We start from the raw sequence: 27,738 nt of genomic DNA, 5'->3' as shown, positions 1-27,738 counted from the left end.
CTTTCCTCAGTCCTTATTATTTGCGCTCGATTTCCTTGAACAAGCTGTGACTCGGCATCTAGCTCTCATTCACTTAGTTTGGCAGCCATCTTATGGTTTGTTCCCTCAAAAATAGAGGATTTAAGTAAGTGTGTGGCTGGCAATCTGTGTACTTTGAAAACTATTGATGGCATTTTTCAAGTATATAATTGCATGAAAGATCTGTTCATTTGGAGGCGGAGAAGCGTAGAATGTGAGCAAGGTAACAGATTGTCCCACATGTAAAAATGTGTTACCACTTTAGGGAGGAAAGAGGCTCTAGTGCGAAGCACCAATTCATCGGGGAATATCTTTAAAAATCGAGGCTTGGACGAAAGAGCCTTCAGCTCGCTCACCCTCCTGGCAGATGTGATTGCCACTAAGAAGGCTGTTTTTATTGTGAGCAACCGTAGGGGGCAATTGTGCAGGGGTTGAAAGAAGCACACATGAGGTAGATGAGACCACATTAAGGTCCCACTGAGGCATAATGAAGGGGGAAGGTGGAAATATTTGTACAAGGCCTTTAGGAATCTATGAACAGTGGGTGACTTAGATAAAGAATGTTGGTCTGGTAGTCTCAGGAAAGCAGACAAATGCCCGTTCAGTGTACCCAGAGCAGAACCCTACTGGGCAAGGGCCAAAATAAAAAGTAAAACATCAGAAAGGGAAGCAGAAAGAGGGTTGATAGACTTCTCTGTACAATATATTACACATTTCTTCCACCAGCAGGCGTATATTATCGTAGTGGAGGAACGCCAGGCTGCCAAAATACCATTACAAACTTCGGGAGGAAGGTTGGAAGCTATCAACTGCCATCACTCAATCTCCAAGCACGAAGGAGTAGATTTGACAGGTTCAGATAGAGAACCCTCCCCTGCTGCTGTGACAGAAGATCCTCCCGAAGGGGGAGCCTGATCGGAGGACCGATGCTCATTTGCAGAAGCTCAGGATACCAGACTCTCCTTACCCAGACAGGAGCCACAAGGATGACTTGGGCCCAGTCATTCCTGATGTTCTTGGGAACTCTGGAAAGGAGTGGTATGAGCAGAAAAGCGTTCAAGACAACCCGAGCTCCACTCGGGTGGAAAAGCATGTCTGAGAGGGACCTTGGAAACTCCAGTGTGAAAACTGCTGACATTGCACGTTCCTTGCTGAGGAAAACAGATCTAACCAAGGCTCTCTCCACTGCTGAAAGAGATCTTGTGCCACCTCCAGATGGAGACGCCACTCGTGATCCTCTAGGCATTGATGGCTGAGTTTGTCCATTCAGGGAACCTGGCAGGTGTTGAACCACCAGGGATATGCCTTGCTGTTCCAGCCATGTCTAGAGATGCAGGGCCTCTTGACAAATGTTAATGTACATTTTATTTAGGGACCCCGGTTTTATGGTATTTATTGTTAAGACATTTCCATCTGTATAAATCCATATTAATTTTTTGCAAATTTTATCTGTATTTATCTATATTTATTTTGGGTTTTGTGGAAAAAATGAAGCTGTAATTAGTATATTTCCACATTTATTTAACAGGTAAATATGCACTCATGCTTGAATACCTACTAGGGTTCAATGTTGTAAACCCCCACAGAAGTTATATCAATGCACCGATAAGAAAATATGCATATTTCAGTATCAACTTTGTGCATATGCACTGCTGTTAAAACCTCTTTACTAAAATTCCTTTCTTTTTTAGCCCCCTTACCTATCATCCCACACAGCAATTGGCCTGGCAGTCATGGCAGACAGTATTCGGAATTACTCAAAAAGAAACCCAATTTCCATTTTTATTCACATTTAAAAATAAATACAGAGAAGAAAATAAATGTTTTCTGTCTTCATTTATCTGTAAATATCAGTAAAAACGGAAAACAGGGAGCCTTAATTATATTTAAAGAGCGCACGGTTACCATTAGGTGTTCTGGCGCTTAGCTCTACAGACTGAAAGACAAGTTTGAATGGAGGCCTTGAATACTACTGATTGCTAAAAAGCCAGGTCTTTAATGTCTTCCAAAAGGAAAGCAGATGTGGGGAGGCCCAGCTATGGAAAGGAAGTGCATTCCATGCGCCCAGGAAGCAGGTGATAAAACTTCTTGCCCCCAGTTGGCTTTTTTGAATTTAGGCACTATAATCGTTTTAGCTCCGAGGGAGCGCAGAGTTCTTGCGGGCGTATACCACCTAAAGCATTGCCTAAGGTGATCTGGTCCTACACCATGCAAAGCTTTGAAGGCAAAGCAGAACGATTTAAATCTAACCCGTTGCCTTATTGTCAGCCAGTGGAGCTTTCTCTTTTCTCTTCTGACTGATGTATTCTTCGGGATTCCAGTTAGCAGCCTAGCTGCAGAATTTTGTAGTACTTAAAGTTTATTCAAATGTTGCTGCTGAACATTCAGATTTAGGCTGTTGCAATATTCTATCTTAGATAAAATCAGGGAGGTAATTACTATTTGATGACTGTCTTGAGGCAGTAGATGAAGAATTTTCTTTTTCATCCTAAGCGTCTGGAAGGAGGTTGAGGTGACTGCATTCACCTTCTCTCCAAAGATGAGCTTATTATCAACTACTACACCAAAGTTCTTTGCTTTACTATCTGGAATTGGAAGAGGCCCTAATTCCTCTGGCCACCATCTCGGGGTTCAAAAATGTTGCGTTGTTTCCAAAGATGATTACTTGGGTCTTGCTGGAATTACGTTTTGGACAGTTTTCGATCATCCGTATATTTACTGACTTCATGCAGTCATGAAATTTCACCCTGTGTCTGATTCCTGACTTGGTAGCAGAGACACCACTATATTGGTGTCATCCGCATATGAGGTTAGCTGAAAACCAAATGTTCTAATCAAGGTAGCCAGGGACGAAACATAAACATTAAAGAGGGTTGGACTATGAGAGAATTCATCATGTGAAACCCCACAAGGAAGCGAAAACAAAATTGGGAGTAAACTTGTCTAAGGCCACGGTTTTCTTTCTGTCAGTCAGGAAGGAACGCAATAGCTTCCAGGCAGGCCCCTGAATGCAGCAAAAGGGCACAACCCCATTCCACCCTATTTGTTGTAGCAACACTTGAACTAGCCTTCCTTTGAAGGAGGGTAGAAAGGCTTATAATGCCAATCGGATCATGCGGAGCTCCAGCACGTTGATGTGGAGACCGGATTCCGCCAGAGACCAGAGTCCTCTGATAACCACCTCTCCCAGATGCCGCCCCATTTCAGAAGTGAAGCATCTGTCACTACTGTGAGATCTGGTTGGGGAAGGGGATCTGCCTCTGACCCATGCATGGTTTGCGACCCACCACTGCAGGTCTTGTGCCCTTGACTCCAAGATCTGTAGCATGACTGACACTCCTTCGTCGTGTCTTAATTGTTCATGAAGAGACGGGAGCCATCAAAGGCCATGTCCATGAACAAGGTCTGGACAGCCCCTGAAAAGCCTGACGTTCACAGCCAGATGTGGCATCTAACAGCCACTGTCGTAGAAAATGCTCTTCCCAGCGAGTTGGCTGTGCCTAAGCCGCATCGAATGGCAATCTGTTACGGCTTAGGAGAAGATGGCCTGGGCCTCCTTCGGGACCTCTGGCAGCAATAGAGCAACATTTTTCCCCAGAGAGTGGAAAAAACGGCCCAATAAGCATGTAGTGTTCACCGACTACAATGCAAGGCTGGTGGAAGAAAACATTTTCTTGATCCACCTGTCTAGCCTCTTGGATTCCTTGTCCGAGAGAACAGCAGGGAACCCGCCTTGGGTGGTAGAGGCTTGCACTAACAAGCTTTCTATTGTGGGTAGATAGTGAGGAAGTTTGGATGCCCCAGGCAATGATGTGGCATCAGGTGATCGTCCTGTTCACAGGCGCCCCTGTACTGGCTTTGGACCATGTTCCCAGAAGGATGTTATTAAAAGGGAGCAAGTGTTCCGAAGGAGAAATTCCGGGCTGTAGTCCCTCTGTCAAGATGTTAGTCTTGATTGCCACTGAGGGCAGCTAGAGATCAAGGACCTCAGCCGGCCGATGCACCACTATTGCGTAGGGCACTCCTGCACCTTAATGCACCCTCCTCCGTAGCCACGGTGGGGGGAGAAAGCATGCCAGTCTCTGGAGCGTTATCAAGTCCACTGGTGTCTCCCAATTCCTCCTACCAGTCCATATCTTGTTCATAAGGCTGGTCTTCTAAACGATCCAGTGATCTCTCCCATTCTAATCCTGGCCCCCCAAAATAAGGCTCAGGTAAAAACCTAGTCCTGTCAGCGCCGGAATCAGCATCGGTTGACGCAGCTCTGAGTCCGTGTCATCAGGAATCACAATTGGGTTGCCGTTGATGGTAGCAGGAGCATTGGCATAGGGACCGGCATCGGGGAAAGTCACAGTGGTACGACTAGCACCCATCCGGTTCAATCTCTAGATCCATGGGGGAACCATCGGCACCGGGGCTGAGCCGCGGAACCCGATGGGCAACCCACAACCCCGCGGGTCCTGAAGGCTCGCCGGAAGGGTCAGGCTGCTCAAAAATGAGGTGTGTGACCTCATAGAAGTCCTTCATTTGAGCTGGGGTTGCTCTGGCTCCCAGAAAAGCGGGGGGCATGGTCGTCAGCCCAGGCACAAGTTCCAGAGAACCTTGAACACCGAGGTCCATCTGTCGCGTGGTCTGACAGATGGGGAGAAGTCAAAGCAAGATTCAACTTCTTGTATTTTTTTGTGCCTTTTACCTGAGTGCCCGATGATCGTGACAAAGAGGACTTGGGACTCTTGGAACGGTGCCAGGACCTTCCTCTCAACCTGGACCATGATCTCCTAGGAGTCGGGGATGGCGTTGACTGCCAGGCCGTTAGCAGCTTTAAGGACCGCACCCTTACAAGCCTTTGGTGCCATGGCCTGGTGATCTGAGCAGGACTTGGAGTCGTGGCCATGATCCAGACACCACAGGCAGACCAAATAGGGGTCAGTCACCAACATGGCGCAAATGACAGGCGCTGCATGACTGAACCCCGAAGTCTTCCTAGAGGATATTCCTACACACCAAAAAAAAAGGGTCGACAAAAAGTCGTAAAATCCTGTCAAAAAGTGACAGAGGGTAGCTCTCTTCACAGATTACCACTTGACTAGTGTGAAAGAAAAGAACTGATGTCAGCGCACCGAGTGCCTATATTAGTGATGCGGGTGTCACTTCCGGAGCGGACGATGTCGATGACGTCATGCATAGCCGACCAATGCAGCCTACCGGCGCACGGGGGTATTGATCAAAGAAAAAGCTTTTGTATCTGGTTTGATGCATTGGGAATTCAAAGGTAAGGAATCTACGGCTAGATGTCTCTATCAAATGAAAAATCTTCCAGATCCAGTCTGACGCCTGGGGAATTCAAAGGTAAGGAATCTGCAGCTAGATGTCTCTATTAGATAGGATCATGTAACAGATTGGTCTACACTAACAATACACTTAGCACTTTTAACCTTAAGTGAAATCATTGTCAAATGGAACTGTTAAAAACTGGTAAAGCGGGGGGTGTGACCACACAACATGGCCGACAAAATGCACTCCTAAGAGGCTCCCATTACAACCCGATAATTATCCTGCATATTCCTGTCTCAGGTGCTGTTACTATCTCTGGATACCTGCTGTGTGCTGTTTTACGGTGCACTAACAACTTGGAATCCTGCTCCCCGGGGTGCGTGCAAGCCTGCGCGCACAACGGCGTACTGGGCCTTTTGTGGGGCCTAGGTCTCCGGGGTGCTGGGTTGTCCATTGGGGCTGCCGCGGCATGTGGGATCGGCTGTTAGCCGCGAATCCTGCTAAGCCTTGGACAAACTGAAGCCGTCTGCTGCTGCTGGAGGGGGCTGACGTGCACTTGCTGAGTAGGTGCAGAGGGTGCAAGAAGGAGACCTGGCTAGATCCATTCTCTGGTTGTTCCGACCGGCCTTGATGGCTGCTGCTGGGTTAGTTTAGTATTAAGGGGCTGAGGTAACCTGGTGTTTGAGGATGGTGGAGGGGGTGGGAGAGACGGATGCCATCAGCCTGTGGCGGCCCCGTGTACACAGATGCGGAGGAACGGGAGTCATGCCTCCAAGTGTGACTTCCCTTGGGAGGCGCCCAGAGACTGCTAGCTATCTTGGCTCTCTGGCTCTCCTAGTGTGATGGGGCTGGGCAGTAGCACTGTGGGGTCATGACTACTGACTCGCCCCACTGTCATTGGAACACTGGCGCGCAGTGGCATGTAATCAAATCTCTTAAGAGACACAGCTTGTCTGGAGGCATTGAAAACATCTTTGGAGAGCTATCTGGAGGTGAAGTGGGGGCCCATGGACACTAGAGATGTTGAATGGAAGGCGCTTAAGGTGGTAGTAAGAATACAGTGTATAGGTACAGTCTGCGGGTGTGTAGCAGACTAGAAGCCGATCTTAATGTACAAGAGGGAAGATTTGGACACTTGCACAAGCACAAGGCAGGTTCGGCAAAGGTGAGCATGCCTGTGCTGATATGACCTCTGAGACCCTCTGGATGGAACTAACCTTAAATCATATCACAGGGAGGAAGATAATTTGATCAAATGACTGGTTTGGATCCTCAAACGTGGGATAGTGTGCATATCCGGAATATTCAGGAACAGCAGACCAGATGGGTCGCATATTTTGCCTGCTTTACTGGTTCACTTTAAAGTAGTAAGCAAGACCCTGAGGGGGAAATAGATAGGTTTCTGGCTCGAGCTGGGCTACTGTAGTTGCAGCAAGCTCTTAGGCAGGATTTAGAGGAGGAGGTCACCTTGGAGGAGGTGGGTACTGCCATAAAAACGACAAATAGATCCAAAGCTCCAGGTGGGGATGGATTTCCAGTGGAGTTTTATCAGGCTTACTTTACTGTGCTCAAGGAGAAATTATTGGAGGCTTTTCTTGAGGAAAGGGGGGCTTCTTCCAGCAACCTTACAGGAGGGGATTGTGTGCTGGATGCTGAAACCTGGCGGAGACCCTGCGGAATTTTGCTCATATAAGCCCCTAACCATGCTTAATATAGATCTAAAGATATTGTGCACAATTCTGGCATCCAGGTTGCGGTTCATGAGTTGGTTGGTGAGGACCAATGCAGCTTTATGCTGGCACGTAGTACCATCTACAATCTGCGTAGGCTCACCAATGCAGTACATACCACCTCGGACAGTGCAGAGGGGATGGACTTGGTCTCCATTGACCTCAAAAAGGCCTTTGATATGGTTGAATGGGGCTACTTAATGGCCATGCTGAGAGGTATGGGGATTGGATCCTACTTCTGTGCCTGGATAAAACTCCTGTACACTGAGCCCTCCATAAGTATTAGGGTTGGCGGGAAGCTTTCCGGGCTGTGGCTGGTTAGTAGTGCACTAGACGGGGTGTCCTCTATCGCTCATTCTGTTTGTGCTTGCACTTTAACCTGTTGCTTTGTTGTTGCATAGAGATATGGAACCTTGGGGTAACCGGATTGATTACTTCACTCATGTTGCGGATGATGCGTTAATTTATGTCAGACCCCCTGAGGAATCGGTACTGCTCTTAATGCAGTACTTGGGAGCTTTTGGTGAGGTCTCCGGCCTTAAAGTTAATATCCGCAAGTCACTTCTATTCCCCTTGGGTGGCCTAGCTGGGAAACATTTAGATCGGTTGCCACTTTTGCGGCTCCGCTGGGAAACGGAAGGGTTTTGTTACTTGGGGAATTGGGTTACGCACACCGAGTCAGAGTGCAAGGTCAGGAATGTAGACACAGGCTTTCGTGGTCTTGAGACTTCAATAGAGTTCTGTGACAAACTCTGTCTTTCTGTGATGGGTAGAGCAACCTTAGCAAAGAGGGTATTTCTCCTGCTCTGCCTGTACCTCGTTCAAAACTCACTTTTAGAGCTTTAGGCCAGGTTTTTCGCAGACTGGACAGCCTGCTGGCTTCCCTGATTAGGGCTGGGAAGCTCAGTCGGGTAGCATTGGCAGTGCTCAATAGAGATATGAAGGATTGGCTGTCCCAGGTATCCAGCATTATTATTATTATGCAGTGCATCTGCAACATGCTGCACGATGGTTGGCGGAGCCAAAGAACCGGAAGAAGCGGCTGCTGGTGTATAGGACTGGGAGTTGTTGATGCGAGGGGGCAGGTAAGAGCACCCAATGCCATATCTGGTTAAGGTTACAGCTGAGATCTGGGAGAAAGGTGGTCCAGAAAATTATCCAAACAGCTCCCTTTGAAAGAGAGCTGCAACTGTGAGACCTTGCACCCATTTATGCTATTGATGCTGACATATCCATGGAACAATGGAGAGACGGGGGATGCCAGGTGGCTGAGGATCTTTATCGTGGGGAAGCTTACATCATATTTCAGGATGCCCAGGACTCCTTCAGAGTTGGCCCAGGTCATTTTTTACATTACACCAAACTGGAGAGTGTGTCGAAGAGGTGTGGAGTAATTTTCCTGTGGCGCCGGATCACTCGGAGGTGCTGGGTGGCCTAATTAGATGGGGGAGGGGAGACACTTCATTAAGCACTTCTACATGGCCCTCAAAGGCGACATGCTTAAGCAGCCATACAGGGCACGAAGAGCATGGGAGCATGAGTTTGGGAAGCCCGTTTTGGACACCAATTGGGCTTGTGCAGTAGCTTTATTGCGCACGCACAGTACCTTTACCTTTTTGCATTTGACCTGGGAATGCACTGATGTGCAAAGCTTCTGGGGGCAGGTGCTACCGAAAACTGAGGATGCCACTCGGGTAAAGGTCCCTCTAATGCCGATTGCCCGCCTGCTGGGTGGGGTAGATCGACCCAGAGGATGGAAAATCCCCTACAAACTTGCTCAGCTGGCTCTCTCCTTGGTGAAACGTTGAATGGGTATTGGTTGGTTGGGCACTAACTAGGGTGAGGCTAGTAGGTCAGGGGTTGAGAGATTTCATGGCGTAGGGGCAGCAAATGAACACCGCATTCGGTTTTTCCGCGTAAATGAGAGGACTTGGTTCAGTTAAATGGATGCACTTTCCACAATCTGGTTCTATCTGAGACTGTAATGCTTAACATGAGGAATGTACCCAGTTCTGTAGTTACTTTTGCCTCCTATTTTATTGGGAGCGTATGTGTGTCTATGAAACAGTTTCACTGTATGTTCCTTATTGTTTTTTTTGTTTCTTAAGACCAATAAAACACAGTTTAAAAAAAAATAGAAAAGCAGGTAAAACCGCATAATCCTGCAAGCTACAGTTGTTAATCAATTTGCTGAGTTTTCAGCTCATGGGTAGCTGAGGAGATAGGAACAGCAGTCATTATAAAAATAAAACTCAAAGCTTGTATTTGAGTAGATGGACCTGCTATTTAAATTGATCTGTGTTTGATGCTGATTGTTAACTGATTATATATCATGCATCTTTAATTTCATGAACATGTACAGGTTGGCCTATGGCTGACGAGTGTGAGTTAATGGAAAACAAAAACTGAGAAACCACATTGGAGGAAACCAAATCATGGAAAACTAATCTGAAGGGAAGATTAGTTTAAGGAAATACAAAAAAACTGAAAATTAAAGGAAACATAATTTTAAGAAAAATCCCAAATAACATTAAACTTGGGTGGAGTCTGGCACTACTGTGCCCTTTTGTGCTCAGAGCTGGGTAATGTTTAGGTTGATGATGGGTTCTATGGATCAGGAATAATTTGCGTTAGGGCAAAGAAAGGGTTTTTAGGGTTCAGAGATAGGAAGAGTGCAGGGATTTTTAGGGTTTACAGATGTGTGGTGTTCAGGTGTGTGAGTTTTTTTGGGTTTCAGGTATGGGTGGTGTGTAAGGATGTCGAGGGATTTTAAGTTTCATGGATGGGCGGAGTTTAGCGCCGGTGAGGGTTTTTATGGTTCAATTATGGGTAGCGGCTGGGATGGTTAAGAGTTTTTAGGGTGGAGTTTAGGGTGGTGAGGGATTTTAAGGATTCAAGGATGAGTTAAATTTAGATGCAGAAAGGGATTTTTTTATGGGTTAGGGTAGGTTAGTTTAAGATGATGAGTTCTTATGGGTGATGGATGGCTGGTGTTTAGGGCAGTGAGAGGTTTTTTATGGTTCATGGATGGGTGGGTGGAGTTTGGGTGGGTTGAGGTGTTTTGAGGGGTATGGGATGGGTGTGGTTTAGGCGTAGAAAGAGGTTTTAGGTTCAGGAATGGGTGGAGTTAGGGGTAGTAAGACATTTTATGGTCCAGGGATGGTGGCTTTCTAGGGTAGAATGGGATTTTAGGCTTCAGGGATGAGTGTTACTTAGTTGTGGTGAGGGGCTATACGGGGCTGGGATTGTTAGTGTTTAGGGGGTATGAGGGGTCAGCGATGCATGGTGTTTACAGGTGGTGATGGGTCAGAGAATTAAAAGCATCTGAGGTAATTGTCTGACAATGTAAACAATATAAATATTAAATATTGTCGCCTGAAGTAAAGCACTGAAATAAATATTTCCGACAAAACTGTTTCTGAAATTAAGACCTTGAACCATTGCATTTACACTTAAAAAATAAGCATTCAAAAGCCAATTTCGACAAAAAAGACTTTCTATGAATTGGCTTCTATGTAAAGGTAAATGCCATTCATTCTGAAAATTTCCATTAAGAAAGTTTAGATGAAATGGTTTCTCACTAATGGTATTTCATTAAATCATTTTTCTATGAAATCAAATATAACCGCCTATGGCAGATAATAACCTGAAGGCTCGCCTTAGTACCAGCACTACTGGCATTTCAGAAAAACTAAAGACTGACTAAATGCCTCACAATTTGTGCTAAGAAACAGTGCTTTAAATGGGCCGGTACTCACCGGTACTGAGTACCGGTACTTCTCAGTTTAATCCCCCTGAGTACCGGAACTTATTTTTCGGGCAAGGAGAGTACCGGTACGCCCTGAAGTACGGGTACATGCAACAGATCGTGCTTGTTGAGGTGCCGCTATGGCTGGCAGCAGCCTGTGTATTTCTGCGCTGGGGGGGCTCCTGCAGTGTTAGGTTCTCATTAGGCGGCAAGCGGCGGCAAGCCCATTGGGATCAAAGGGCTTCAGACACCCCCTCCCCTGTCGTGTGGCAGCCCGGCTGAGACAGCTTCCAGGGAGCAATCACAGCCGCACCCGAGCACTTCACAGGTCTTTAAAAGACCAATTGCTTTTTAACAAGGCTTTGGTGTTTCTCGCCCCTTCTTAGATCCCCTGCAGCTCCACTCTGCATACTGCTGGAAGAATCAGCCCAGTACACGATCGCATTCTAGACAGAAGGCCTCGTCGATACACTTAGGCAGGCCACATGTTGGGATATTTAGGTACCGCCTGAGGGGCTGCTCTATGTGTTATTTTTCTGGTTTAAAGAGCAATGACGACTTCTGATGTGGGATGCTGGAGTGGGTGGGTGGGGAAAGAGGTGAGGGAATTGGGCAGGGCCAAAACCTGCTGGACACTTCACATGGGCCATGTCCATGACCATGGTTAATGTGCTAAAGGATACCCAAAAAGATACAGAGTGTTATCCTATCTTAAACGGTATCAGGCCTGCATAGTTATGTTGCTGGAAACGCACCTTTTGTAGAACGAGGTAGAAAAGCTATGTCATATGTACAGTGCTACATACTCTAACCATAGGAGAGGGGTAGGGACGTGGTTGGTGCCAGGTGTACTCCTAGATAGGTGAACGGTACATGCAGACCCCATATGGCAGCAACAATTAGATGTTTGGAGACAGGAGACATCATCACCAGAGAGACAAAGTATTCTCATAATATCCGCCTGTACACAGGGGATATAATCGTATAGATTATGTGTTGGGGAAGACAAAAAATTTGAACTGCTATGCTTCCTCTGCCAACCTAAATAGATATTTGTCGGACCACTCACCTCTAAACCCGACTCTCTACGCTGGGTGGATTAGACTGAAAATCCTGTTGTAGAAATTGTGAATGAATGTGCCTGACGGGTGGTGCTTTTCGCACATACATTAAGGGGTACGCTCTGCATTTTTTCTGTGCAAACGGGTATACCACAGTGACTAGAGCAGTGGAATATGAGGCTTATAAGGTTGCGCTGCAAAGAGAGGGCATGGCCTGAGTGGCTGGAGTACGAAGACAACTAGAACGAGAATTAACGGACCTAGAGAAGGAACAAGTGAGTCTGGGGAATCACCCGACAGCGAGCCGGATGGGCCTAGGCAATTATTGAACACCGCCAGACGGGTGGTGGATGTAAAGGCAAGGCTGGACAAATACGCGCAGAAACACCGTACTGACAAATCCGGATAACTGCTGGCATGGTTGGTGAACAGGGAGAAGCCCCATATGTGTAAACTATCCCTATAGGCATGGCTTGAAGTCTGAGCACCAGCAGTATTTAGGAATGGAAAGTTTTAGACCACTATCCCGGACAATGCAAGTGCAACAGGAATACTCAATAGAAGTGTTTTTGCATCATGTCTCGCCTCCTCTAACCCCGCCCACTAGCCACGCCCCTAGCTCAATTTGATGAGTACCTGCACTTTTTTTCCCCATTTAAAGCACTGCTAAGAAATGTACCTTAGCTGTAAAGTTAGGTCTCTAATTTGTGTGATTTGGGATTGTAACAAAAAAACACCGCACGTTATCTATTATTGTCTGTCTGGGTCCCCCAGCAATTGAAAATACACATAGGCGCAGCAGGAGAACACCTTTATGAAGGAGTTGTGCACTTTCTCGTGATAGCCAAGCAGCCATCTCTCTCTCCAGTGTAAGTAACGACAATAAATCACATACAATGAGTGCACAGATGCATGTTCATACATGAAAGGGAAACGTGTCTAATGTACCTTCTTTGGCGTCGTACATTCTAGAACTCCACTCCCCTTCTCCAAGTACCTTCCACTCTGCACGATATTTCAGGATGGGAACTCCACCAGTGGCATCAGGCTCATCAAATTCCATCTTTGCACTGCTGGAGTAGGGCTCCAATTTCAGAATTGAAGGAGAGGATGGAGTATCTTAGACAAAGAAGAGACAAGTACCATTGTTAGAGCAAGTACACTGCAAACGCAAATCACATCTAGTTGTGCATCGAAAACAGAAATGATGTAGACACAACAGCATACAATTTAAGATCAACACAATAAAAGAAAGCACATTGAAAAAGTGTTGAACGGGGGATGACCAATACATTATATTTAAAAGCAAGGGCCAGCATTTTGGGTGCACCCCAGATTATCATGGTCCAGGGCAAAAATAAGGTATAGGGGTGTTGGGTATTCCGTGATGATAGAATAGGTAGGACTTTTGAAAGTGTTGATGGAGTTCAAAGGGCTGGGCACACGAGTGAAGAGGTGCCTTGTTTGTGAGTAATCAGAAATGGGATGGGGGACACTCGGAAGCTGGAGGTGATGAGGTTGCATCTTCTACTTCCTCTGCTTCTCGAGCCAGGACTCCCAAAGGTGTAAAATAAGGTAGCCACCGCAGGAGAGTTCAAGTTGCTGAGACACTTATTCCACCCAATCAAATGTTTCTGTATAGTGTACGGCTGAAACGAAGTTCCCATGAACTATTTCCGTCTTACAGCAGTACCAATCCATTGAAAAGAACTATCTCCATCTTTACTTGTTAAAATAAAACAGAAGTGCTGTGTTACTTGCCTTAGTCAGGACTGTCTTGTCCAGCAGTAATGTATGGAATACTTGAGAAGAGAGAGAAATATTCCTCATATCCAATTGTTTGTTATTTGTTTCCTATGTACAATTGGTCCAAATGACACTTACTAATCAAGAGCCGCTAAGTGAGTTAAGAACGCGAGCAACTTTGATTAAATTGTACATGTATTCCTTCATTAATAATATTAAGATCTAGGGAGAAGTGAGAGGACATTGTTCAGGCGTCATGTTGGCACCTCACCAGAAGCACATGAAGCATAATGGAAATCAAACTTTACAAGAGAGCAGGCAGGGGTCAAGTCTTGCTATCTGGTCTTTCTATCTGTAGAAAATAAAATAAACGGAAAAACAGTGGGATACCATGATCGAATGATCTGGATTTGCTGAAGAACATCTGGACAGTGTTGCTTTTTGTTTGTAATCTTGGTTCCCTAGCCCTCAATTAGTAGGCACTAGATTCCATCCAACTTGTATCTCCAAGGAAGAGTACATGTTGGGAGAAAACATTTCTCTAATTAACATTTGAATTGCTTGATTTTTTGTTGGTTTGAATCTGTTTATTGAAGTTTTTCATTTATATCATGACACTGCAAGTCACGGATAGCATATTATACATTGGAAGACACGAGGACATAGAATTCAAACAGGATATGGTAATCATCTAAAGTCGATAATACAGCTGAGTTACAGTGGTGAGTAAGTTCCATCAAAGCCGTACGATAGGATGCACACTAGAGCTTAGCACTAAATTAGGACACCCGTCCAAGAGGTACATTTCTGTGTGTATAATGGGACGTCTGTAAGGCAACCCTTACAATCTACAAGTAGAAGAGGTGGAGCGCCAGGCGAATCGCGTGACATTGGAAACAGATTCATACATTTGATAGAAATTTAGCTATAACTAACGAAACAAGGTAAAAGGCCTGGTGACCTGCCACCACTTCTCCCATCCTCCATCTCTGACAGATGCTGTGTTAAATGCCCACTGCCAATGAACTCGGAAAAGTGTGTGAGCGTGAAGGGCATCATGATGAACAAGACTATTAGCATCAGCCAACAACCTTAGTCAACGTATCCCGAGCTGGTACCACGATATCTGCCCGATCTTCTGCCTCATGTGAGTGATTATGCTGTAAGTCAGATAAAATAGTATCCTAGTAAGTGGCCATGGGATACTTTCTCAGCCTCTCTATGCAGGGCTACACTTTTGGATTGTGCCCAATTAAGCATCGAGCACTCTCAAGCTGCGAGCTGTGGGGGTTTGGAGGATTTCCAGCTATGGGTAATAAGACACTTAGCCATTATGAAACCCAAGCCTGGAAAGTGAGAAGTCACCATGTGTTTCTTGTGCCAACAATAGAATCCCGGAGGCATACTTCTCACTTGTCCAGGTCCGGGCGCTCAGTGCATGCAGGTAACTTGGTGTGATGCTGGTCCAGTAGTTATTTAAGCAAGAGCAGGCCCAAAGCATAGGTAGCAAGTCAGCGTCTATGTGGGTGCAACATAGGCAACTGCGTCCTCTGTGCGATAATATCGATTTGCATTGGCAGGTTGAGCTAAGCCCTGTGAACTATAGAAAGATTAACAAGCCTAAACCGGGTGTTGTGCTGCACGTGTCTTGATTCCTTTAGGTGTCCTATTCATTATCAGTGCAAGAGGGTGTAAAGTCCCAGCATTGTTGCTGAGTGAGGAGCTGTGCAATAGTGTGGGAGTGGAGGGAATCGGCGAAGCAACGTATAATGTGTCTGCCCCTACCCATCACGTGTAAATATTAGATAGTGAGATGGATTGGCAGTTAGGGGGACATATTTCCCCGGCGGATCCCCAGTGTGGAAATCAGTGAAATAAAAATTGACCCAGAGGTAGACCATCCTCTTCCGTCAACATGTCGTATGTTGCCACAGTACCATCCCTATACAGGTCCCCTGGCGTGTGTAGGCCCGCAACATGCCAACATTTGAATTGCCTGATATTTATGATATAACATCTCCATTTCCAAATTTGGATCATGAGCGTTACTAAATTTCAGTGCTCTTTACCCTTTTACAGAAAAGTAACCAGAAAGGAATACCAGGGAGCTGAAGACTAAACCTGTGTATTGTGACTGCCTGGTTTACATGCCAGGAAAAGTGGATACATTTTAAGCACAGCACACAGAGGCAAGGATTCCTACATCTTTGAATGTCAAAAGTAAAACATCTTGATTTCTGTAAAAACAGATAATCAACAGGCAACGAGTTCTGTAACGCACACCTGTCTACTCTTTTATTCAAACACTTTAACTTTAACACAAAAAAACAACAGCCCGTGTGATTCCGCTTAACCTCGATGGTTCCTTCTGTGCAAGCCACACGGCAACAGTACCTGCATGCTGCCATTAATAATGAACTGAGCAGCCTTCGATTTGTCATCCTCCGTCAGTCAATGCTGGTAGCTGACCCCTTGCAATCACCTAATGTCTATCCTTGGTGAAACTCTCAGATGTTAACCCGCTTCAAGAATACTATGCGGACGGCATTCAGCTCCTTGCATGGATGGCAGACATGCCACCGAAGCACGGCCTAACAACTTACTGGCAAAAGTCAATTCAACTGCTGTCAGGAGTTCGCAGCGTGAGCGATTACCACTCATGTAAAGAGCTATTTTTATGCGTGTCATACCTGGAAGGAGAGCAAGTTGTACACTGGGTCTTTTTGAGGAGCTTTGAACATTACACCTAACTGGCTTTGGGTTTGTTCATTTGAAAAGCCTCAGACTCAGACATGGTTAAGGAAATTGTATTCACTGTAATCACTTCTGTTCCAATTGGAGTTTTGTATGACCAAATAATGGAAACATCACAATACAGTAGTTAGGACCCAAAAATTACTAACAGCTACACAGGGAATTCTGAGTCAAAGAAACCTTGTTTGCATATCCCTACAGTGCTACTTGCCGTATCTTCAAGGTCCCCCTGATAGCTTCTCTTCCACACTGCAGCCATACACTAACAATGGCGAAGTATAATGACCCCTGACTCACCCATAGGGTTTAGAATGGTGCAAGCCTTATTAAAGAAAATTACATGAATCTCACAAACTAGTAGAATCTTCTCAAGGCTAAAAAACGAAGGATCCTGCATGCATGATAAACAGAATCCCAGTTGGTAAGGGGAGAGGAAGAGTAAAGAAAAACAAGCATTTGCAATGCAATTGGTCTTGAATTCACGCAACTTTGAGCTATTAGCATTGTAAATGACAATGCCTTTTAGTTATGTTTTTGGTTTTAAAACATAAATAAAAGGCATTGTCATTTACAATACTAATAGCTTAAACTCTCCCATATGCAAGACCTACTGCATTGCAATAAACGGCCTTCTCGACCGCTTGTTAGATTTTTAAATATCAGAGGAAGAGACCCGCCTGCGACGTCTTCAAAGTAGTGAAAAATAGTGCAGTGAAGAAGACGTGTAGGTGTTGTAAATTACACAGGCACTAAGTGTGGCGTTAGAGTTACATCTAATCCGACCTATAAACACTAATAAAGCGCTCCAACACCTTTCGCTCTGTGATTACACTGTCGCAGCTCAGGAGGAAGAGGGGGGGGCTGCCCTCTCCATGATTTGAGTGTGCAGTGTGGGATTGCGTAATGTCATTGCTATATTTGGCCTAATAAACAACACTCCAGCTATAGTAGGCCTGGTGCAGGGGGGGCTGTGCTTTATTACAGGCATGGAGGTAGTGAGGGATGGTCTCGGCTGCAGCTCCGGCCTCGTACAGTGCCCCTGCTATTACTAGTGAGCGAGAGGCGCTGAGGTGGTGGTACTGGTATTGGTGGTGGTGGTATTGGTATTGTTAGTAATGGTATTGGTGGTGGTGATATTTGTGGTGGCGGTGGCTGTTGTATTAGTGGCGGTATTGGTATTGTTGGTGGTGGTATTGGTGGTGGTATTAGAAGGTGGCGGTATTGGTGGTGATCGTGGAAATGGCTGTTGTATTGGTGGTGTTGGTGTAATTGGTGGTGGTATTGGTGGTGGAGGTGGTGGTATTGGTGGTGGTGCAATTGGTGGTGTTGGTATTGGTGGTGGTATTGATGGTGGTGTTAGTAGTGGTAGTTGTGGTGGCGATGGCTGTGGTATTAGTGGCAGTGGCAGTGGTATTAGTGGCGGTATTGGTATTGTTGGTGGTATTAGCACACGATTATGTGCTACCTGGAATTCACATGACTTAATTCACTAATCATTTCTAAATCGATTTTGCTTGGAGGGGGTTGAAACAGACACAAGATAATGCCGGGTTAAAGTGATTGAAAGCGGGCGCCCGTGTTACGGGCCAGCCCTGCAGCTTAAAAAAAACACAAGCGGTTTCAGCTGAAGCAGCGCATGTCTGGCCTGCAGTAAGTGAAACTCAATAAAGTAAATAGTGCTTACAGATTAAATAACAGGTCCTGTGTAACAACTGAAGTACAGGGGCCAGTAGCTATGGAATGTTACAAATGAGGACAAGGGCGTATTAAGGAGGGGCTAACAAGCCTATTAACGAATCTGAAGGCAGCATTTATGAAAGACAATGACACAAGCCAATGTCAAATATGGGAGGAGGGTGGGCGCGGCTTCTCTCCCATATTCTACTACAGCAGTCTCGCAGAGCGAGCAGTACATGCGCGCTGCCGCTAGGCTCGACCTAACGAGTTGAACTTGCTTTGATGCAATGAACCAGGCATCACAGTTACCATAGAAAGTACACATAGCCTGAATAAACCCAGTATGCTCAGTCTACTGGATCCTGTAGATTCCTTTCCATCAACAAGTAACTTCAACCTTAGATCTCCGTGAAGCATTACCTCAGACTTTGATTTAATTTGTTTTATTGGAGGATGTCCAGCACCCCTAAAGCTACACTGCCTTGATGTGAGATGTGTGGCTTGATCTAAGGACTAAGCAGGAATCCCACCCACAAGCACTGCTGTGACCTTCCATGGGTCTTTAATTGTGATGTGGAGAAAAGGGAGAGGGAGTGGAGTATAGAGGTTAGAAAGGAAGAAATCTGTGAACTAAGTTTAGGTGGTACTTGGGATAAGAAGATATGCTTTACTTTTAACAAACCATAAGAGAAACAAGGGTATGCCCAGTCGGCTAAGCAGCAACTAGGAGCAAATACCACAAAACAGTGGTTCACGGTTGACCAAGCATGAGGGCTTTAGGTCACGGGAAGATCGCCTAGAGTGCACCTCCACCATCAGGAGGGACAGTGCGCAGGTCCAAGCTGCATGAATGTGCCTGACTCACCAAGGTAAAGGAGTCAAACAGTAGGACGACGATTTGGTTGGTTTTTGCAATTTCATTTATTTGTATTTCATGATTTCGTTTATTTTGAGTATCTTGTACAAGCGGATGGATTATGCATCCTTTAATTAATAAACGGCAATGTTAAAAAAATATTGCTCGAGTGAACCACTGTTTTGTGATACTTACTTTTAACACAACCCCAAACCATTACAAATTAAGGCACCCAATCAGATAGTGCTGAAAGGAGGGGACTAAAACTTTCCAAGAGTTAATTTAACAAGTGGATGTATAATGGTACCCTACTGCTATCACCGAGGAAAAATTCTATATAAAGGATACTTTTCAGTTTTGTGTAATCTGGCCTAGATATCTTCACCAGTGAATACAGGTGCTACTTAACTATCACTACTAATTTTTGTAAATCGACAATAGCAAATTTAGGTGAAACATGTACGGGGTTCCTGGACCAACTGTCTACCCCAGTTTCATTTAAAAAAAGGCATAAATGTTGCCACAGTAATCGACAAAGGAAAATTTCACAAATTATAAAATCTAAGGAATGCAAATATAAAGAAAGCAGTAAAGTGAAATATCAAACGTAAATTCCTTTCAGCAATACAGTTTTCTAAGATTTTAACATAGTAATCAGAAAAATCATCCCAGCGCCTTAAGGGACAAGATAAAGAAGGGGAGTTTATTTTCTTTAACCACTCAACTTTTAGAATCCTAGTGTCACTGCCCAACAGTGTCATTGTTATGAAAACTTTTGACAAAATACGCTTAGTAGGTAGAGCACTTTTTAATAACAACAAATTGTACATTGCTTTTTATCACTGACCTTTCTTCAACTACAAAGGATCTGAATAGTGTGCTCTTCTATAATATTTACTTCAAAGATCATGAGTATTTGGTGTTCCTATTTTCCTCTGGTATTCTAACTAGTGATTTACATGCAAGCAGATCCATTAGTAGTCCGATGGCCACTTGAAACTGTTAAATAATCACACCAATAACTAGGGAACTGGATGGGAAAATACATCTATAACTAGTGAACCGGAAGGAAAGCAATGCTGTGCCGAACTGCTGAACAGAATACATTATATTACTTATTACTTAGGAAATATAACACATATTGAAATTGTTGATGCAATCATTAATGTATTTAATACAGAATTGCTGATATACTACAAAAATGACCAATATCAACAATTAGGGCCAATGCAAATTTCATTCTTGACCAATTGAAATTAAATTGCCCATGCTGATGAATATGGTTAGATTCTCCTTTGAACATAATTATGAATAGGACAAACTAGGTATGAAAAAACTCAGATATAAAACCATCTATGATGAACAAGAATTTTAAAGAGAGAGAATGAATTAACAGTAAAGTGCATGGCTGGCATATAAGTCAAGTTCATGCATTAAAATTATGCAAAAATAGATGATTTATAAGCTCAGTGTGTATCATTTATGTAACTGTTCAGGTGAATACAGTTCTGAACTTGCACACAGCAATGCAGTTTAGCGGTAAACTATCCCAAGTGTTTTTAAAATGCAAACGGTTTCATACGATACCTGAAATCTCAAGGTAAGAGGACTAAAATTGCATTGACAAGACAGAAACACAGAGGCAGCGGAGGACCTTGTATCACAGAATGGGACACGTTCTTACTAAAACTAACAGACAAAGTTGATACCAAACCATCTTGATCTGTACATATAGAGTAGCGTTGATGAACGTGATGTAAAGGAAGAGCACAGGGGCACACAATCCACCCAAAAGATACCAAACATGTATTGAAGATCTATATAACATAAATGTATATGCATAAACAGAGTAAAAAGAAAAATGGACGAATAATGTCCAAAGGCAAACTAGTTAAATAAGTAACGCAGGGTAAAATTCACAAAAATGTAAAAGTGCAAAATGTACATTGATAATGGTTCTTTGAAAATATGTGATCATTCTAATGTATAGCTCTCGATTCTGCTTAAATAGATATATTGTGAATGTAATAATTGTAAAGCATGTGAACTCCAGAATACTCACTGAAATGTAAATGTTAAAGAGCCAAGGAAAAAAGAAAAAACAATTAAAAAATATATATTTTTTATAAGTTTTAAATAGTTTCAACCAACTTAAAGATCAGTCAATTTTTACTCTTTCAATATTGTGTTTACCTCCTTATTTGAAAAATAAGGAGTAAAGTATTATTGATCTCAAATGCTACCTGTAACATTGCCTAATAATATATGGTAAGATTTATTTTTAAGTCACAAAGGAGTATTAAACATAGCAGCTAACTCACTAAAATGATTTTTTAAACTGATTTATACAACCTCTCACTTGAGTTTGTTAAAATTGAGATATTAACTATAAAGTAAAAACAAAAATGTATTCTGATGGCACAAAGTTTTATATATATGGCACACTATCTCTGAGGGATGATCTCATTTTTGTAATGTTTATTTGTATTGTTTAAATATTGTATGAAACAGGAGGAGCTCCATACACAGAAGTAGTGGGATACATTTACTGCAGAAGATTTCCAACAAGAAAAAGCAAAAAAATCCTTAGATTAGTTCCAGCCAACTGGAAGGTGTGTATGTGTTTTAATTTCCCTTTAATGGGTTCCATAGTCTGCATGCTATCTTTAAGTTGCAAATGTACAATTCCTGTCAGAGAAACGTCAGAAAGACTCACCAGCTGGAACGAGGATGAACTCCGAAGACTCCTGCCCAATGCGGTTGACTGCTGTGCAATTGTAGTTTCCAAAATCGTTTTCGGAATCTGGGACAACCTGGAAGAAATTTGAAGTTAACACAAGGGTTAGGTAATTATACAGTAGCCGTTTTATCTCCTTATTAATAGTTCACTAATTTAGTTATGGTTCACCTGCCCCAATATTGCAAGTTACTTAGTGCTATTCTTCCATGTTGGCTTTGAGTAAACCTTCTAATGTATTTGTAAATATTTTTTTGAGACTTTTACTCAAAGCCCGTACTGTAAGTGTGATTTATTGGATAATTGCATGCATTTCTGCAAAGTCCTATCCATTAACAGATAAGTTACAAATGTGGACCATTGAAATGAACAGTGCTCTGTAAACAATATTTCTATATGGCTTATAAGGTTGAAATAATCTAAAAACATTGGAAATTTGCTATGGCAAGGTTACAATAAAGTTTGGAGTAAATTTCCAACTTTCTTGGAAATGAGAAAGAATTTCAGAAATACTCCTGGGAAAAGAAGACTGTCGCCGCTTCCCATGAGAATTCACATATGTAGACATTTATGAAAATGTAAATAAAGCAAGTGTACACTTGGGTAAATGCACCTTTTCAAAATGAATAAAACTATTTTTCCCACAGAGAAACCGCTTCCTGTATGCTTCTAATAATTTTGCATATGGTACCTCTCCCTTAGGACCGTGAAAACTGGTTTACTCCTGTCACTGACCAATACATATATCTTTGACCATTATCGGAGTGAAAAATAACTTAGTGACGACGGACTCCCAATTCCTTCTAAGGTAACCCACCCTTGAAATGCCTATAGCCAGCTCAGGTGAGTTGATTTACTTACTTTGGAAATGACCTGCTATTAGTATAACATTATGTGTCTCCAAAATCATCTGTAAGTCCAAATTTAAGCTATGTAAATCACAACACTAAATGGTTTTTTTAAGAGCCTATTTGTGCACCTAATAGCCACTTATAGAAGAAGATTTGCAAATTGGCCAAATCATAACTCAGAAGGTAGTATTTTGCATGTAAGAACTTAATTCTACTATGAAAGAAATGTATTTACTTACCTGCATCTCCAGTTCTCTGTTGTTGGTATCTTTCTTAGATTCATATGATTAAATCATTCCCTGTCACAAGGCTGATAATCCCTGGTAACTTTAAATAGCAGTATACAGAGTTAAAATGGCCATAAACCACAACAACATTGTTTGTGTAGTAACATATTCACCCAATTTGATGCAACCTGAACTGTGGCCAATGCCGGTGGAAGGTGCTAAGCTCTCCTAGTACCCCCTCCTGAAAGCCCAACATAAGTCAAATCACTGCTCAAAGTGTTATTGGAGTACATACTAAATGAGCCTCTGACCAGGGAATATCACATGTATATATGAAAGGAACTAATGCTGGAGTTATAGGTAAGACACTCATTTTGTTTTGAACATGGGATCTTTTATATATTCACATGTCTGAAACAGAAAAAAAGCAGTACATAACAACTATAATGAAACAGGAGGCCGGTTCACTTTTACTGAAACAGGCTGTGGAGGACTGCCTGTCCCAGAGTGCCCAAATTGTAAAATGGATGGAATAGGAACCCTGTGCTGAGATTTGAAGGGAACTGCCACCATATCTGTGCCTGTTTCAGGCATCTTGTGGTGAGACTGTGTCCTCCCATGTACTGTGAACTAGCCTCGATTGGCTGTTCAATTCTTGGTGGACCAGTGCCGGACCCTGCACAAGAGTACAAGAGCTATGCAAGAGGATATTAGGCCCAGCAGAGATGTATACCGCTTGACATGAGACTGACTGCTTCACCGAGCAGGTCTTTGCCAGGGATTGAAGCTTTACCAGTCTGTTAGCCAAAGGAAAAAACTTTCCTTACCGCTCCTAATAACGCACGCTTTGTCTGTGGTTCCGTAGAGGACTTGTTGATGTTCATTGTCAGACCCAGCCTGTGAAATAGAGAGGTAAAAGGGACTGTAGAAGCATTTGCTTCTTCCCTTGATGGTGCCTTCATGAGCCAGTTGTCCAATAAGGGGTACACTTGATGGCCTGTCCATTGATGAAAGCCGCAACCAGCACTAAGCACTTGGTAAATATTTGCGGTACTGCATTGAGGCAGACTGAAAGCGCCTTGAATTGATAGTCCTGTCCACCACTGAAAACCAAAAGTATATCCGGTGCTTCCAGTCTAAAAGGATGTTGAAAGGGGAGAGTGAGAAGGGGTGCCCGCTATGAGGAGTCAAGCTTGTTTTTTGTTGTCTTGGGAGCAAGTTTGAAAGGCACTCCTCTTCTGTACAGAAGATTAACCATATCCTTTGGTTTCTGGTAGGTGCATAGCCCTGGTCATATTCAGGCTGCTTTGGGGATAACATTCCCAGCTTTAACCACTGTACTGATTGAAGCCTCCACTATTGGAAAGGATTCTTTATGAGCCACGTAAAAGTTGTTCAGCAAGGACGATGATACTTGAGGATGCCAGGAGATTTTACCACATCTGTATCTGTTTTAAAACTCTGCAAGACATCAACAAGCTTTCCAAACAGGTTGATTCCTAACAGCATAGCCAGTATTTTTTCTTGGTCTTTCGGATGGAAAGGTGTAGATCCCAGCTATCCCTATCCTCCTAATACATTCACTCTGGCCAACTGGTAAAAGCTTGCATTTTAAACATCCATTGACATATAATGATTGCTGATGATGTTATTGCACTCTTTGATGATAGCTTTAGCACTCACCCTCATATCCTCCAGTATGAAGGTGAATACTGGTGGGAAGTCATGCCACATTTTGTGATCATAATGGGCCAACATTTCAAAGACATTTGAGACCCTGATTGATGTTGACGCCATGAACCACATCTATGGCTCTAATTATCTATGCACTGCCATCCTTACCACGGAATGTAGAAACTGAGGTGATCAGTTTATTTGATCTGGGCTGCAGACATGATAACGGAGTTGGGATGGCTTGTAGGACAGACAGGGGTTGAGTTTTGCTTATTTTCAAAATGGGGCACCACTGCTGCAACAGCGACTGGCATTTTCATACATTTTTGGTCTTCTGACTCAACAACGTCCAGTATAGATATGAACCTAGTAGCTTTACATGGCTGCTCCTGGAAGTCATTCAGGGCGCTTTGCTGCTCCACTGAAACCATTTGGAGATTGAATTATTTAAGCTGCTCTCTTCATCATCGCATAGAAAGTGACTAAGTCATTTGGAGATAAATCTGGTTGGATGGGTGACTTGTCACCTTCGTTTGGTATGATATAATCGTCCTACTCCTCATTACCTCCATTGTCTATTAGTTCTACCTCTTCCTCCTAATAAGAATACACTTAATCCGATGAGTCCTCATCTCCCATATCCTTAGGAGTTGGTGGGATTCGTGGTGGAATAGCAACCCTTTGAGGCTGGTCCATCGGAGATGAAGGGGATGGAGGTGGCAAAGGAAACATTTGGTTAAAGAGGTAGTGGTGGTGGAGGCAGGGCAGACGTGGGTTGCCTGTCAGGCTGCTGAGGGTGAAATCTTTAAGAGGTGTCCATCACCTGTTGTGAGGTAAACAAAAATGCAACAGGCACCTGCATTACCTCAGAGTCTGTATACCAACAATGAGGTGCAAAGAATTGAGAAGCGTTATCAGCTATAAAAGTCTGTGCTTCACGGAAATGCCCATGATAAGGTTCCTCTTCATCCAAGGCATCTCCCTCACATCCAACTGCATAAAGCTATCAGCAGTCTCAGAGATATCCTAGTCGCCAAAATCCCATTCCAATCCACAATCCAGAATTTGAGTGGGAAGGCTTGCTGTCATCTATACTGATGAAAAAGTGACTGATATAGAATAGACAACCAAAGACGGTGTCATAGGGGAGGTTGACATTGTAGATGAGGAAGGAAAGGTCTCTGTCAATGAGGTGATAGTTGAACAAATGAAGGCAACGGCAGGGGTAAAGACATCTTTGGTGATGTCATCGACGATAATGATCTCTTCATAGACTGCAACGAGGCCTACCTCATAGGTGTCAATGGGAGTGTCATCAATAACGATGACACAGAAGTTACTGGCAGGGACTGGAGTTCAGTAAGGACTTTAATTGAGCTGGATGTTAATGCATGTTTTTGCACAGATTGATACTCATTCTGTCTAGCGCATTTTCCTGCAGACACTCCAGTCTTTTTCAGTGAGGAGGTGGCTAGAGGTGCTTTAGGATGTAAGTCCAACTCTGGAAACTTCACGTTTCCACTCTTGTGCTACCTTTGTGGACATTCTTGGTGGCGTACTTTTCACAGAACCATCCCAGATGAAGGGAAATCTCCCTTAGAAGTATGGTAGTTCTTCCTTTACAGCACTTAGAGGGCAAAACTCCTATTTTTATCCTGCTGAGCCTTTGAAGGAAAGGTTTTACAAATGTTGCAGCGTGAAGCCTTGTGTGCTAGATAAAGGCAATTAATAAATTGTTCTTGCGGGCCATGGATGTAGATCTTTTTCTGACGACAGGTAGAGCAGGAGTTCTCTGTTAGTCATGATAGTTGGTGAAGGGGAAAAGTTTCCCTGGTCCATAAGAATAGAGATTTCACAGAAAAGCAGCTCAAAAACAACTTGCAGTGCACTAAAAGCTGAAGATGAGGCTGGATACTCTCTAGGGCAGGCCAGAAAGTATCAGGATAAGGTTTGTGTAAGATCCGAGCAGAAACCCACTAAGGGACTTCCTCAACACACAACATGCAGTAAACATTTGAGATTTGGTGGCCTCTAGGGGGCGAAGAAGAGCGTAGCATCTTTCACATCAATGGTCAAAGTAGGAGTTGCTTCAATTGAGGTGGATGTGCTATTAAACAAACACTGTTGTGAAGGCCTATGGACCTATTGCCATATTAACACTGTTCACTGCTATTTATAGTTACCTGGGATTCTCAGCCTGACAATAATGGAAAATGATTCAAGCATGTGAATATAGCCCTCTTGAAGGAGAAACTTGTATGCTAGACGACAAACTTCATATGCAGTTAATTCATTGTTGAAGGTACTGATAAAGCACATCCAGCAGAGTAAGTTAGGATATGCTGTTATAGTAGAATTGTAGTTTGCTTCACTTACTGAGTCCTAGGGGTGGATAGGGTGTTTGAGACTCATCTGTAGAACGTATTCATTAATGCTAAGCTAAAACTATGCATACTGTGAATAAAAGGGTATGGTAGCCTTGGTATTATAGCACATGTATAGTTGGCTTTTTGAGTCTATCGCTGTTCTATGGCGTTGATGCAACAGGTGGCGTGTGCGCATGTGCAGAGTCTCCACAGTGAACACAAAGCTTGTACTGCCTGCGATAATTTAGCACAGTATATCAATAACTGAACAAAACAATATAATGAAGTTTACAAATTCCACTTCTAGGAAATCATTTAACTGCTCAGAAATGACTACCTCATTTATCACAATACACTCTTAAGGAATGGCATCACACTAACTCTTACAATTATATCTAGTATGAAATGATGTTGCTGTTGCCTAAACCAACTAAGGTCTTGTTTTTCATCTCCCAAATTTCATTTTTAGGGCTCACCATTTTTGGACTAAGGGTCATGAGGTTCAATCAGAATGACACCACTAACAAGTGTTATGTTTAATGAAATGTCAAAGTGTAAAGAATTGTCAATCATATAAATAAATATAAAACAAATATTTTTAAAATTAAAAAAGAACAAATCACACAGCCTAACTTGCAAGGACTAGCTTATGAGCAGAGATTCCATCAGACAAACAAGGTGACTTTGCTTACCTCGAGAAAGCTGGCAGATGGGGTGTTGTAGATCTTGATGTTGCTGTAGTTGGAGCTCGGCAGGGCCTGCCCATCTCGGAACCAAGAAACAACAGCAATGGGGTAAGCAAAAACCTCGCACGTGATGTTGACGGCATTTCCTTCCCATGTGTAAACAGCCACTGGACCCTGCAGCTTAGGAGCATCTGGGAGGCATGGTAGATGATGTGTTGGTCATGTACAAGACAAGTTTTCACTGTTTAACATCGGTAAAATTTAAACTGGCACAGGCACCACTGCCTATACAACTTCTGGGAATTCTTACTCACTTTTCAGATCAAATGTACT

The 27,738-nt window shown here is 43.5% G+C and overlaps 1 protein-coding gene across 7 annotated transcripts in view; it reads right to left on the bottom strand.

Annotated features, from left to right (window-relative positions):
- NCAM1 (neural cell adhesion molecule 1) overlaps positions 1–27,738 on the bottom strand; it is a 766,043-nt gene that overhangs the window by 154,239 nt on the left and 584,066 nt on the right. For all 7 annotated transcript variants that reach the window (XM_086957372.1, XM_086957366.1, XM_086957369.1 and 4 more), the window contains 3 exons: positions 27,412–27,596; positions 21,581–21,677; positions 12,780–12,950 (listed from right to left, as the gene is read on the bottom strand). In XM_086957372.1, the coding sequence (XP_086813498.1) occupies positions 12,780–12,950; positions 21,581–21,677; positions 27,412–27,596 (453 nt within the window). The remainder of the gene's footprint in view (positions 1–12,779; positions 12,951–21,580; positions 21,678–27,411; positions 27,597–27,738) is intronic.

Source organism: Lissotriton vulgaris, chromosome 2_1, assembly GCF_964263255.1.
Source record: "Lissotriton vulgaris chromosome 2_1, aLisVul1.2, whole genome shotgun sequence".
NCBI classification, from domain to species: Eukaryota; Metazoa; Chordata; class Amphibia; order Caudata; family Salamandridae; genus Lissotriton; species Lissotriton vulgaris.
The sequence above is the reverse complement of the archived record's forward strand: the minus strand, read 5'-3'. Positions and strand labels throughout refer to the sequence as shown.